The sequence below is a fragment of the Biomphalaria glabrata genome, chromosome 16 (genome assembly GCF_947242115.1).
Source record: "Biomphalaria glabrata chromosome 16, xgBioGlab47.1, whole genome shotgun sequence".
Lineage (NCBI taxonomy): Eukaryota > Metazoa > Mollusca > Gastropoda > Planorbidae > Biomphalaria > Biomphalaria glabrata.
Window position 1 is genome coordinate 3,515,543 of NC_074726.1, and position 12,462 is coordinate 3,528,004.

Consider the following 12,462-nt stretch of genomic DNA (forward strand, 5'->3'; position numbering starts at 1 on the left):
CAGCAATTAGCAATTAAAAAAAAAACAGAAAAAAAAAATGAAGCTTTCCATCAAACTTTTATATTTTATTTTCGGTATTTTCCCAAAAGGCCGCGGTCCATATAGAAAACATAAATAGAAATATCACAAATTCCGTATTTTAAAAAACAAATTAAATTCTTTCTTTTTTTCCCCACAAGTTCATATCTAAAAGAGACGACTTAAAGCAGAAGACGTTATTACTATTGTTGCCAATGATGGCGTTAAATGATCACGTGATATAAATCTACCGGTAAATTGAAATCTTTCCTTGCTCGCATGAGTCAACAACATTTTTTATTCGAAAGAATTGACTTCTGCATATGTAGCATTTCATGGCAATCAATATAGTTTGAATGTACTGATCTACGCGTAACATTCAGACTTTGAAATCCCAAGCTAAGAGTAGATAACCTTTGACAAATACAACGAGATTTGCTATGAAAAGAATTATGGAATGAAGGGCTGGTTATTCTTGAGTGTGCGCGGGTTTTGTATAATGCAAATGAGAGAGAGACAGATCGAAAAGAGAAAGAAAAACAACAACAAAGACTCGTTAATCTGACCCTTAAGGGCCCTGTTTGGGCTTTCATTAATTGTCCCTAAAGGGCCAAGTATCTCTGGCCCTGTTTGGCCCCACAGGGCCTTCCTCTTACTGTCCCCACAAGGGTTTAACACAGGGATTTTCTGGGTCCCCTGACCGAGCCCAGACTCAGCCCTAAAGGGACCCGTTTGAGCCAATGTTAATCCCCCAGTTGGGGCCCATATGGTTAGCATGGGTTGGCCCAGTTGGGGCCCTTACTGGGCCCAAAATCTTTGCTATCAGGGTGCACTAGGGAGCATTAGAGAGAGACTGAAAGCCAGAAACAGGGATCACAAAAAATAAAAGCATGAATGTTAGTGAGATATAAAAAGGGAGGTAAAAAAGAAACAAACAACTCAAAAGAGTGGGAGGGTAACAAAGACGGAAGAAATACACAAAATTCAATCTATAGATATATATAAAAACATTAGTGAAAAGAGAGCTTGAGTGATTGGTTGGACCAATATTTTGAACCACTCAACTCAACAAAGAATACAGAAAGAAGACAGATATGGAGTTTGAGATTTTATATTACACTCAACTCAACAAAGAATACAGAAAGAAGACAGATATGGAGTTTGAGATTTTATATTATACTCAACTCAACAAAGCATACAGAAAGAAGACAGATATGGAGTTTGAGATTTTATATTACACTCAACTCAACAAAGCATACAGAAAGAAGACAGATATGGAGTTTGAGATTTTATAATAAACGAATATTTGCATTTCATGTGTAGGACTTAATCCACTGTTTTGAAGGAACTTGTGTAATTGAAAGAGTGCAAAAGGTAAAGTGAAAAAAAATAAAAGAGAACGAGAGACTGTAATAATCCTGCTGAACTGAAAGACAGAGAAAGAGAAAAGAAAAAAAAAAGAGCAAGTCAAAAGAGAAGATGCAAGAGTATGATAGGAAGTGAGTCGAATTTCAAATGAGAATGAAAGAAAGAAAACTGGTAAGAGAGAGAGAAGCAGGGAGGGAGGGAGAGAGTGAAAGAAAACATGAGTAGGGAGAGGAAAAAAGAAAATGATAGTAAGAAAAAGGTTATCGAACAAACAAACAACACAATTACAACACACACAAAAAAAGAGATTTAAGTGTGAATATTTTATTTTAGATTTTTTTTTCTAAAAAAATAAAAATATTTAAGAAAATATATATATATTTTTTTAAATTTTTGGTTACATTTTATAAAATCTCAACAGTAACATTATATTTTAAAAAAACATTATAAAAAAGAGGAAATAAGAAAAGATAAAACAACAATTGGTCTAATGAACAGAATTCAGCTTATACAAATATATTGTCAACTTATACTAGCGGCAACACTCTATATAGTAAACAGTCATTATAAAAAATAGTTTGGTTTTTGATAAACTAATACTATTGAGGCTTTTAGGGCGAAGTGGTCAGCAAATAGCAAGTCCCTGATTACTGCTGAAATTTGTTTTTGATTTTGCTTTGAGCTGCCTCGGGTTGAATAGGCCACCATCAAATCTGTATGTTATATTTATCCCGATGTTTTCTCTATCTGTGAATGCATCTGTCAGCATAGCAGAGAACATGATACTGAACGGTGTAGATGCTAGGACACAGCCTTGTTTTACCCCGTTTGATACATCGAAGGGCTCTGATGGTTCTCCACTTTCTTGGACACGAGCCTTCATGCCATCATGAAATAGTCTCACCATGGTTATGAATTTTCGTGGACAGCCATACTTTGACATAATACCAGAGTCCATCTCTGCTAACAGTGTCGAATGCCTTTGTTAGGTCAACATATATTGAGAAGAGGTCAGCATTTTGTTCTTGGCGTTTTTCCTGGAGCTGCCTTGCCACAAAGATCATGTCAATGGTACGCCAGTTAATGTGTAATCAATTTAGTTTAGATTACATAGTACCAGACAAAATGCAACAATAAAAATGATTTTTACTTTTCATATTTCTGAACTAACAGCACTAAGATGTAATAATGCAAGTCATACAAATTTTAAAGTTTATTAATAGGTTAACCAATCTCTGAATATAATAAATCTAGAACCCTTCTTTAGTTAGGTCAAATTAACTAGTTACTAAGTTCACAATTGTAGACAAATAAAGACATATAAGAAGACAAAAAAAAACCCTACATGTATGCAAATTGAATGGCTGTCTATAAGTATATCCTTTCAGACCTTGTGATCTATAGGGCAGATGACAAAAAAACCTACATGTATGCAAATTGAATGGCTGTCTATAAGTATACCCTTTCAGACCTTGTGATCTATAGGGCAGATGACAAAAAAACCTACATGTATGCAAATTGAATAGCTGTCTATAAGTATATCCTTTCAGACCTTGTGATCTATAGGGCAGATGACAAAAAAACCTACATGTATGCAAATTGAATAGCTGTCTATAAGTATACCCTTTCAGACCTTGTGATCTTTAGGGCAGATGATGTAAAGGTCATCTGTTTCTGTGGCACATGGTTAACAAGGGAGTCATGTGGTTGGTAAAGAATACAAAGTTATACAAGATGGTAAAAGATACACAGATATAAAGTGATCAATTTACCTAAAAACCAGTTTGGAACCGACAGGAATCTGATTTGGAATTGAACATATAGAACACATTTTGTTGTAACAAATAAAAACAATGATTTATAAGATGTGAAAGCAATATAGAAATATAGCCTTTTTTAACCCCCACCTCTTTAAAAAAAACATTGTTTATGGTAAAAAGACATTGAAAATTTTAAAAAATCTATGTTTTCCAAAGGCAAACTATTCAAGATTAAATTTTAATAAGCAAAAACATTTTGGGAGGAAAGAAAGCAAACAACTGACTTTTAAGCATTAACAATAATATTGTTCCTTAGGCTGCAGAATGAGGTAAAATTAACGATGGTATCGTCAATTAGGAAAGAAAGAGAACAAGTTCGGTGGAAGATACAAATTATAAAATAAGAGATGGAGAGAAAATGACTTAAAAAAAAAAACAAAGATGTGAGGGGGCAGACAAGTAAGCAGAGAAAGGGAGAATAATAGAATGGATGGGAAAATACAATTCTTGGGTCAATTTTATTGAGCCAACAATATTAAAATATAATTAGCTCATTTAACAGTATTTTCTAGTGGGCGCTATTCAGTTGCATTTATAAAATCAGAACAGTAATTAAATGTGATCGTCACAGCATTTTAAAAACAAAAAAATACTTAGACAAGTTATAAATTAAACTTGTCTAATCAACAAAAACAAATAAAAAACAACAACAACAAAACATAACTTGGACGTGTTGAACCAACACTAAACCTGTTGAACATGTTTCCCATGTTCATTTTATGAACAGCATTATACCTGCAGAGGTTATACGTCAGTGGAGGGAACGGCTGGACAATGTGAAAGAATGGACCGCCTCTTTCTGACCAGGAAGATTCAAGGGATCAGGTCACCTGAACCCCGACAATGTTAATTAAGGGACTGATGATGATAACAATTTAATTTCAAAGTTAGATTCTAAGTTTATACAGAAGTAAAAAAAAAAAATAATTACATTAATAATAAGAGTAAAAAATGTTTTTATATGGCACTGTTTAAAAACACAATGTAGGCCAATGCACTGTGTACCAAAAAAAGCAACAACACAAAAGTATTTTTTTTTAAAAAACACTATACCTCCTTCATACAACTTCATTTTTGCTCTTAATAACAAACAATAAATAGATTTTTAAAAAATTAGAAGAATTCTTGTTAAGCGAATGTGTACATCTACAAGACTTTATAATATTCCTATGATAGACTTTAAGTTCTAGACTTAGAAGAGGATGCGCGAAATGTTTCTGAACATTACAACTTTATTAAACTCTATAATGAAAGGGGCCAACATGTGGAAATACCCAAAAACATATATTTGTTCCAGATAAATTCATGCATGACTGAATGCAAGACGCGTAGGGCGTAATCATCTTCTTTTTTGAAGTAACGTCTGCATTATATTGTATAAGATAAAATGCAAAGTTTTAATTAATTTATTTTTATTCTTTAAAAAATTATAAACTAGAAATTTCCCAGTGTGGCTTGTTATTCTTTTCCCAGCACTAAACATCAACTGTCAAAATTCAAGGCAAATCATTTGAGCTGTTTATGACATCCATGTCCACCCAGAAATTTCCACGAATACGTTAAATAATTGTATTGTAAAAATAAGAGCTGAAAAGACATAAAAAAAATACAAGTTTTGCACAGGTAAGTTTTCATGTTCATCTCGAATGTAGAGAAGCTTGTGGTTTGTCTGAGCTCCAAAGAAAATCAACAAATTCTATTTCTTGTCAGCTAATTTTGCAAGGCTTCAAAAAACTGTTTTAATCTGTGGAAGCTTGGTCTCTTGTCTGGCAATGGGTCACAACATTGTGACATTATCTTTAAATAGGCTGTTGGTACTTCAATTGGCACATTAGTCCTTTTCTTGGAAACACACTGGTTACTAAAATGACATTCAACTTGTTTCTCTGCAGGGAAAGAATTACAAGTAGATGAATTATTCAGGCAATAACAATGTAAACTACACAAAAACAGTTGATCAAGAGAACATGGTGTTTTTCAAAATTCATTTAGTGTTTATTCACATTGTTTGCTCTTTTACTTTTTAAATCAACACATGTTAAAATTTCTACTTTTCTAATAGTATATATTGATTAACTGTAAACACACTTTCATAAGTGTGCAAATATATATATGTATTTATGTGTGGTGGTTGAGTGGTAAAGCACTTGGTTTCATAACTGGGGTTCAGAGTTAAATCCTGGTGAAGACTCTGATTTTTTATTTCGAGATCTTATCTTCAGTCTAAGTTCACCAAGCTCTAATGGGTACCTGACATTATTTGGAGAAATGTTAAGGCTATTGGTTGTTGGCCTAATGACACTCTTATTAACTGTGGGCCACAAAATAGGTGACCTTTACGTCATCTGCCCTATAGACCGCATGGTCTGAAATGGGAACTTATTAAGGGAAAGTTGAAGGTTTAAATCAAGCAAACTGTCAATATTTAAATTCTATAAAGTACATTAGTAGCACTATCATTTTTCTTTAAGCCTACTTTGTAAATGAGCAAATGTACAAAGTAATGTCAAAAAAGAACATTTTTATGAAATTCCAAGACATTGCCTGAAGATCAATTTGATATAAAAAAAAATCAATTCTAAAAGCTCAAACTGACTAGGATGGTTATTTACCTGAAAGTTGACATCTGCCAAGTGTTACTGTGGAGTGAATGATAACACCAAAGGACCAAACATCTGACTTAAAACTAAATTTTCCTTTCCATAGAGCTTCAGGAGCTGTAACAATCTTTGGGAAATGTAAACCTGTGGAGGAAAAGTGCTAAGATAAGATGGTTTTCCAATATTTAAAAAAAAAAGAAAGTTTTATCTGGGATGTTCCTTCAGAGTGGAAGATGATTAATCAACTGGCAGCAGGCAGGGTATGACCACAAAGACAAAGATAACTGAACACCAGTCCAGCCTGCATACTGCATGACCAGGCAGTGGTCCATTCATTAAAATTACATTACTAATACATTACTCCATAATCAAATCAAAATAGGACCACAATCATTTTGGATCAGATTTGAGTCAATATTAAGGACTTATTGCCTTCAATCATTCTTCCCTTCTCTCTGCACATCCCTACAAGTCTAAGGACAAAGTTACAGATTAATAAAGTCATTTGAAATAATAACAATATTCATAAAGCAATATTAATTACTTAATTGTCTTGTCCCTTCTCTCTTCATATTTTATAAAATAATCCATTTATACTATAAACTGTGTACAGAATCTTGAGGGTCATTTTTGTTAGAAAGAATGTATAACAGTAATTTTTCCAGAACTATGGACAAATGTGCTAACAATTTTGCATGACATCTTCAAAACTAGAGAAAACTCTGTGTGACACAATGTAGCTTTAGATCAATATTATGAGTTTCTCATTGACATTTATACTTTATAAGTCAAAAAAGGTTTGAACACTTTATTGGTGTGATCTATCATATATATTACTTAAAATGAAATGATAATTACGTCTTATGCTTTTCATGTGTCAATCTAGTCATGCATGTTAATCAATGACTTAAATTCTGCTAATTCTCTAATGGCACTAGGGAATAAGGAGCACTTGTTCTAGAGTATGGAATAAGAAATGTGCATCTATCTTTGTGTCTTTTTGAATATTTCATTAGGTTTTGTTTTTCTTTTTTGTAAATTATGGTTTAGTGTTTTATGTATTATAGCTACTTTACTTTTTATTCTTCTGTCCTGAGGTGTCTCTAGTGATTTTACTAATGGTGTTACTCTAATCAAATTGTTATACTCATTTGTTATAAATCCCACTGCTCTATTTTGTATTAGTTCTAGTTACTTTATGTTTTCCATTCATGAATAAATTAAGTAGTTTTTATTTGTTTTAGTTTTTTAGTTACTCTTAATAGCCAGCATTTTTCTGGATAGAAAGACATACTCTATTTTGATTCCCATTTCTGTAATTCTTCTAATTCTTTTTGTAAAATTTCATCTTGTGTTGTTTTTATTTTTTATATATATTAAGCAATCATCTGCAAATAATCTGACTTTTGTTCCTGAACTAATGCAATTTGGTAGGTCATTTATGTAATTTAGAAATAGTGGGCTTAAAATTACATCTGAGTTGATATTATTGGTGTTGATTTGAAGCATTTTATTATTACAGTTTATTCTCTTCCTATTAGAAAATCTCGAATCCATTAATGTAATGAACCATTTATGCCAAAGTATTTTAGTTTTTGTAAGCAGGCTATGGTGGTGAACTATGTTGAATGCCAAAAACAAGTCTAATTGCTCACTATTATCTAATCCCTTTAACAAATCAATTGAGTTTCACATTACCTAGATTTCCTAAAGCCATGTTGGTATGGAGTAAGGACATTATGTTTGTCTAAGTAATTTATGATGTTGCTACATATTATGTGTCCTAGGATTTTACATGTGATGCTGGTAAGTTATACTGGTATATAGTTCCCCAGATTTTTCTCCTTTTTGAAATTGGGGGGGGGGGGGGGGGGTGACATTAGCTTCTTTCCAGACCCTGGGAACCCTGCCCTGATTTAGTGATGCCTGAAAAAGTATTTTGAACACTGGTGCTAGCTCATGGCTTAGTTCTTTTAGCAATCTAACTGGAATACGATCATGTCCAGTAGCTTAATTTGGTTTTATGCTAGCTAATAGTTTTTTGGATCCCCTTTTCTTGTACTTCTATATCTCCTATGTTGTCTACTTGTTTTAAATATATTAATGTCTTTGTCCCTTAATAATTGTCCACACTCTGACAGAATTGTTCATTATTTACATTTGTACATTCTACCCTGTTATGACTTCAATAACATCTTTGTTTGTAATCAGAAAACATTACTTTTGGTATAGTATTTTAGGAGAATGCATGCTCTTTTTATATAAAGATTATAAAAACAAAAATTAATTTTATTTAATGGAATCAAATTAGGAGAGAAAGTGTTAATGGGGATACTACTGTTGTTTCAATTTTTAAAAAAGATTTAATGTATGACCCTAAGTTTTTATTGTTGTCTTCGGATATTACCTTATTTATGTATTTGCTCTGCAGCAGTCTGCTAACTTTTTGGGTTAGGTGTTTTTAGGGTACTTTTTATCGACTCTTTCTGCCTTAGTTTATTAAACATTTTGTAAATAGGTTTTCTTTTTGTTTGCAAAGTTTCTTTCTGTAATGTTTTAAAAATGGCTCTTAATGAAATTCCAGAGGTGATTATTGATTTATTGATAGGAATCAGTATAGAAGGGCAATTAAACGTTTATTAGGTCCAATATGCCAGGAGGGCAATTAAAAGTTTATTAGGTCCTATATGGCTCTCCGAGAAGCTGAGGGGCCCGATTAACATCCTCGTGATAGCATTGTTAAGAATATTTTCTGAACATGCCTGTTAGATAATTGGATAAGTAATATGCTAATGAACAGGTTGAGTTAAAAGACCTGTACCTTTGATAACAGTTAGATAGATTTGGAGAGAGAGCTGTATGTAGTAGATATTAGAAATGTACTGATCATTGTTAAAGTTTAACAAGTTGAGCTTTCCTTCTCTGCTGTTTAAAAATAAAAATAACACAGGCATAACTTGTTTAAAAGAACCCTCATGTAACACAGGCATAGCTATAGCTTGTTTAACTGAACAAATGTAATAAATATATATGATTTTTTTTATATACCAAGTTTTTAGAAATTACTTTTGTATGGTACATTTTTTATGTTATAGTATGATCAATCTCTTCTGTGGACCTGTAGGAGAGGTATCTGGGAGAATGTTTTGAAACTGTATTATGTGCTCAACAAACACATCTCAACTTGAGCCAGGAGTCAAACTCAAGACCCCTTGCTAGGCAAGCCAAGTGGTTTATGTCACTCAGCCACAAATACTATTTAATTAACGGAGCAAAAACATGAAAGCCCTACCTTGAGGGGACTTGTATATTTTCTGTTTGTTTCCCAATAGAATGGCTTGACTAAACTCAGAAATTTTCACAGTAATTTCTTTTCCAATCAGAATATTGAGTGATGTTAAAGCTCTGTGAATGATTTTTTTTTCTTGAAGATATACCATACCTCCAGCTATCTGAAATACACAAGATATTTGACTTGAAAAAGTTACATAGTAAACTAAGATGACAAAGAAAAAATGGTAATAACTTGGAAGTATTATTTGCAACACAGGGTCCATGAACAACACTTAAAACGAAAAAAAAATCTGTCATCAGCATGTATGATGAGACATATTTAGACATCATGGTGTATGGGGTATGAAAGAGTCACAATCCTTTGTTCATACATTCCCAGGATACAAATGGGGACAGTTGGAGAGACTCGCCCAGATCCAAGACGCCTAAAGGAAGCTGTTTGGTGGTCTATGCCCCAGATGAGACCACAGGCAGAGATGAGATGAGGATATGAATGCAAACAGTAAGTACAATATTTTAGCTTTGTTGCATGACAAGAGAAGTTTTGTGAGTGGTTGAAGCTAGTTGTTTTCTGGGACTGGAGGAGGATAAGTTATTTTACCGCCACTGAGTTTTTCAAAATATATTAAACATTGTTCTTCCATGGATAGATGTAGTTTTTATGGATTTATTCAGTAAAATTGTTGGTTCTTTAATGTATATTATCGACCTGTAGTGATCCTAGTCCTAGAATTTCTAGGTACATCAATTGCAATGTAAAGATTCTGACTTTCCTCTAAGTTTTTTTTTACAGAATTATTTCTTAAATTTTGTTAACTAACACTAAGGTGAAAATGGTGACTACACAATACACATTTTTATTGTATGGATAATATGTTATTTTATATTTGTCTATTATATCTAAAATACTACACCTGCATATTGATATTTGAAATCTCGTTGATTTTCATACCCTGTCCTTTTTCAGTTTGCAGAAATGTGCTCAAATTGTCAAGTTCAGGGAGTTCCATGATAATATAAAATGGACTTGTTGTCACTACACCTAGGATCTGGAATCAAAGTTTTTCATTTCATTTCTATAATAAACTCAATAGTAGATTTAAGATAATTCAGACAATAACAAGTTTTTATTAGCTTACTTAAATGCTTATTATTTAAACAAAAAGACACTAGTTTTTTAATTCTGTTGCCAATACAAAACCCTTGTGGACTTAAGAGTCGAAAGGGAGTCTCACAGTTTATCCAGCATTAAATGGAGATATTCCTGAGCTGTGGAAAGTTTAGCGACTGTGCTAGCTACATAGCTATCTTGTTAGGAGTTGGCTTAGAAACAGGTGAATTTACATAATCTGTGCAGGGAGCTGCATGGTATCAAAATGGAATTATAAGTAAGCACATTTGTTGTATCTATTGTTAATTATCAAAACAATCGATAGCTTAATGTCACTTAGCATAAACCAACTAAGTTTATTTTTACTTTAATGCAACCATCTCCATAGCAACATCAAGGTTAATTGTTGTTGGTATCTTGCGGCAAGCATGCTTTCTTGGAAAAGAAGGGATTCATCAGTCAATGACCATAAAAGGAGAAAAGACTTAGTGGGGTGAAAGGCGTGGCTTGTTTGCAAATGCAGAGAGAGGTTAATGAATAAAAAGTTTGAGAAGGACAAAGAAAAGTTAGTTGTAGTTTCGGTTGTAGAACCAGAACCATTGTTAGATCTAGTTGTAGTCTAGTTGGGATGGCTGCCTGGTCATGCGGTTTGCGCGCTGGACTGTCGTTCAGATTTATCGATGGTCCCGGGTTCAAACCCTGCCCGCTCCCATCCCCCGTCGTCCTGCGGGAGGTTTGGACTAGGTAGTAATTATCTTCAACTCTGAAGGAACATCCGAAAACATGTAAAACATTTTACAAACAAACATTTTTGTAGTTATGAGCTTGAGCAAAGATAGTTCACTTCTTTAATTTTATTGTACAGTGTGTATTGTATTAATTGTTGAAGGATCTTCATTGTTTGAATTAATAGCTGGCATGAGTTGTTATTTGAGTGTTCAGTAATTATTTAAAAATAGAAATCTACACTAAATTTTATTATCAGAAATGCATTGTTTGATCAACACATTGTAACATCATGACATTTTCACATCGAAACACTAAAAAACAAAAGATGCTAATTTACTAATGATTAAACATAGAATTTAAAGCGAAAAAGTTGATTTTCTTCCAAAATGTAATTGCAAATCTTAAGCACATTAAACCAAATTAAATGATTTTTACATAACAAAAGAGAAATGGATAATAACAAAAAATACAACAAAAGACCAGACTGAAATAGCTCATAAAGCTTTACACTTTCTATAGTGAGAATAAAATCAGAAAATCTTTTTTGACTCGCCCAGAACTGATGCGCCTGGAGGGGAAGCTGGTTGGTGGCCTATGCCCCAGATGGGACCACAAGCAGAGATGAGATGAGATAATCTTTTTGTTCATTTTAAAGATAATTTTTTTTTTGAAAGAAAATAAAGAAGCAATGGAGGAAATGAAGGCAGCCAAAAGCTGTATGACAAACAAAGTGTAACTAGTTCAAAGGCTTACTAAGAAAAAAAAGTCATTTTTTAATGTTAAAAAATTACTATTGTTAGCCTGGGCAGGAAACTATTGATTTGGTTACACATAACTTTTATTTTAAACCTCTCTATTTTATTTAAGAATTTTTGTAAAATGTTTTAGATTTTAGATGATCCTTCAGAGTTGAAGATAATCTTTATCCTAGTCCAAACCTTCCACAGGATGATGGGGAATGGTAGTGGGCAGGGTATGAACCCAGGACCATCAAGATGACCCAACAGTATACCACACGACCAGGCAGCCATTTTTGCATTGACCTCTAAACTTGAAAAGAGATTGTGACAACTAGCCAAAGAGTTTTATTGTATCAACAAAGTTTCTCTAGAAAAGTTGTATCAATACCTGCACAATGTTGGGATGTCGAAGTGTTTTTAGTAGAACAGCTTCCTTGAAATTAGGACAACCAAACATTGAAGATGTCTTCAACACTTTCACAGCTACTTGAATATCATGAGACATAAATCCTGGAGACAAAAAAACACACAATGAACATGGTGGGGCATAAAGATCTTCCACATTTGGAGGGGGCACCGTATATAGTGGTGGGACAGGTTTCATTGGTTAGGCTCGGCTCTACATTTTCAATTATTTTAACATTTTTTATTTCTTTTTCTCAAGCTATCATGAATTGGACAGGTGAACATCATAACTTTGTTTGAGGCATATAATGAAAACCTCTCTGTAATAGAGATGCTTTACCAGCTGTAGCTGTACCAGACAGGAAAACAATTATGAA

The 12,462-nt window shown here is 33.1% G+C and overlaps 1 protein-coding gene across 3 annotated transcripts in view; it reads right to left on the reverse strand.

The window, feature by feature from the left end:
• Positions 1–1,690: 1,690 nt before the first annotated feature.
• Positions 1,691–12,462, reverse strand: part of LOC106080295 (uncharacterized) — a 95,222-nt gene continuing 84,450 nt past the window's right edge. For all 3 annotated transcript variants that reach the window (XM_056013684.1, XM_056013683.1, XM_056013685.1), the window contains 5 exons: positions 12,069–12,190; positions 10,015–10,149; positions 9,099–9,258; positions 5,819–5,950; positions 1,691–5,092 (listed from right to left, as the gene is read on the reverse strand). In XM_056013684.1, the coding sequence (XP_055869659.1) occupies positions 4,917–5,092; positions 5,819–5,950; positions 9,099–9,258; positions 10,015–10,149; positions 12,069–12,190 (725 nt within the window). In that variant the 3' untranslated portion in view covers positions 1,691–4,916. The remainder of the gene's footprint in view (positions 5,093–5,818; positions 5,951–9,098; positions 9,259–10,014; positions 10,150–12,068; positions 12,191–12,462) is intronic.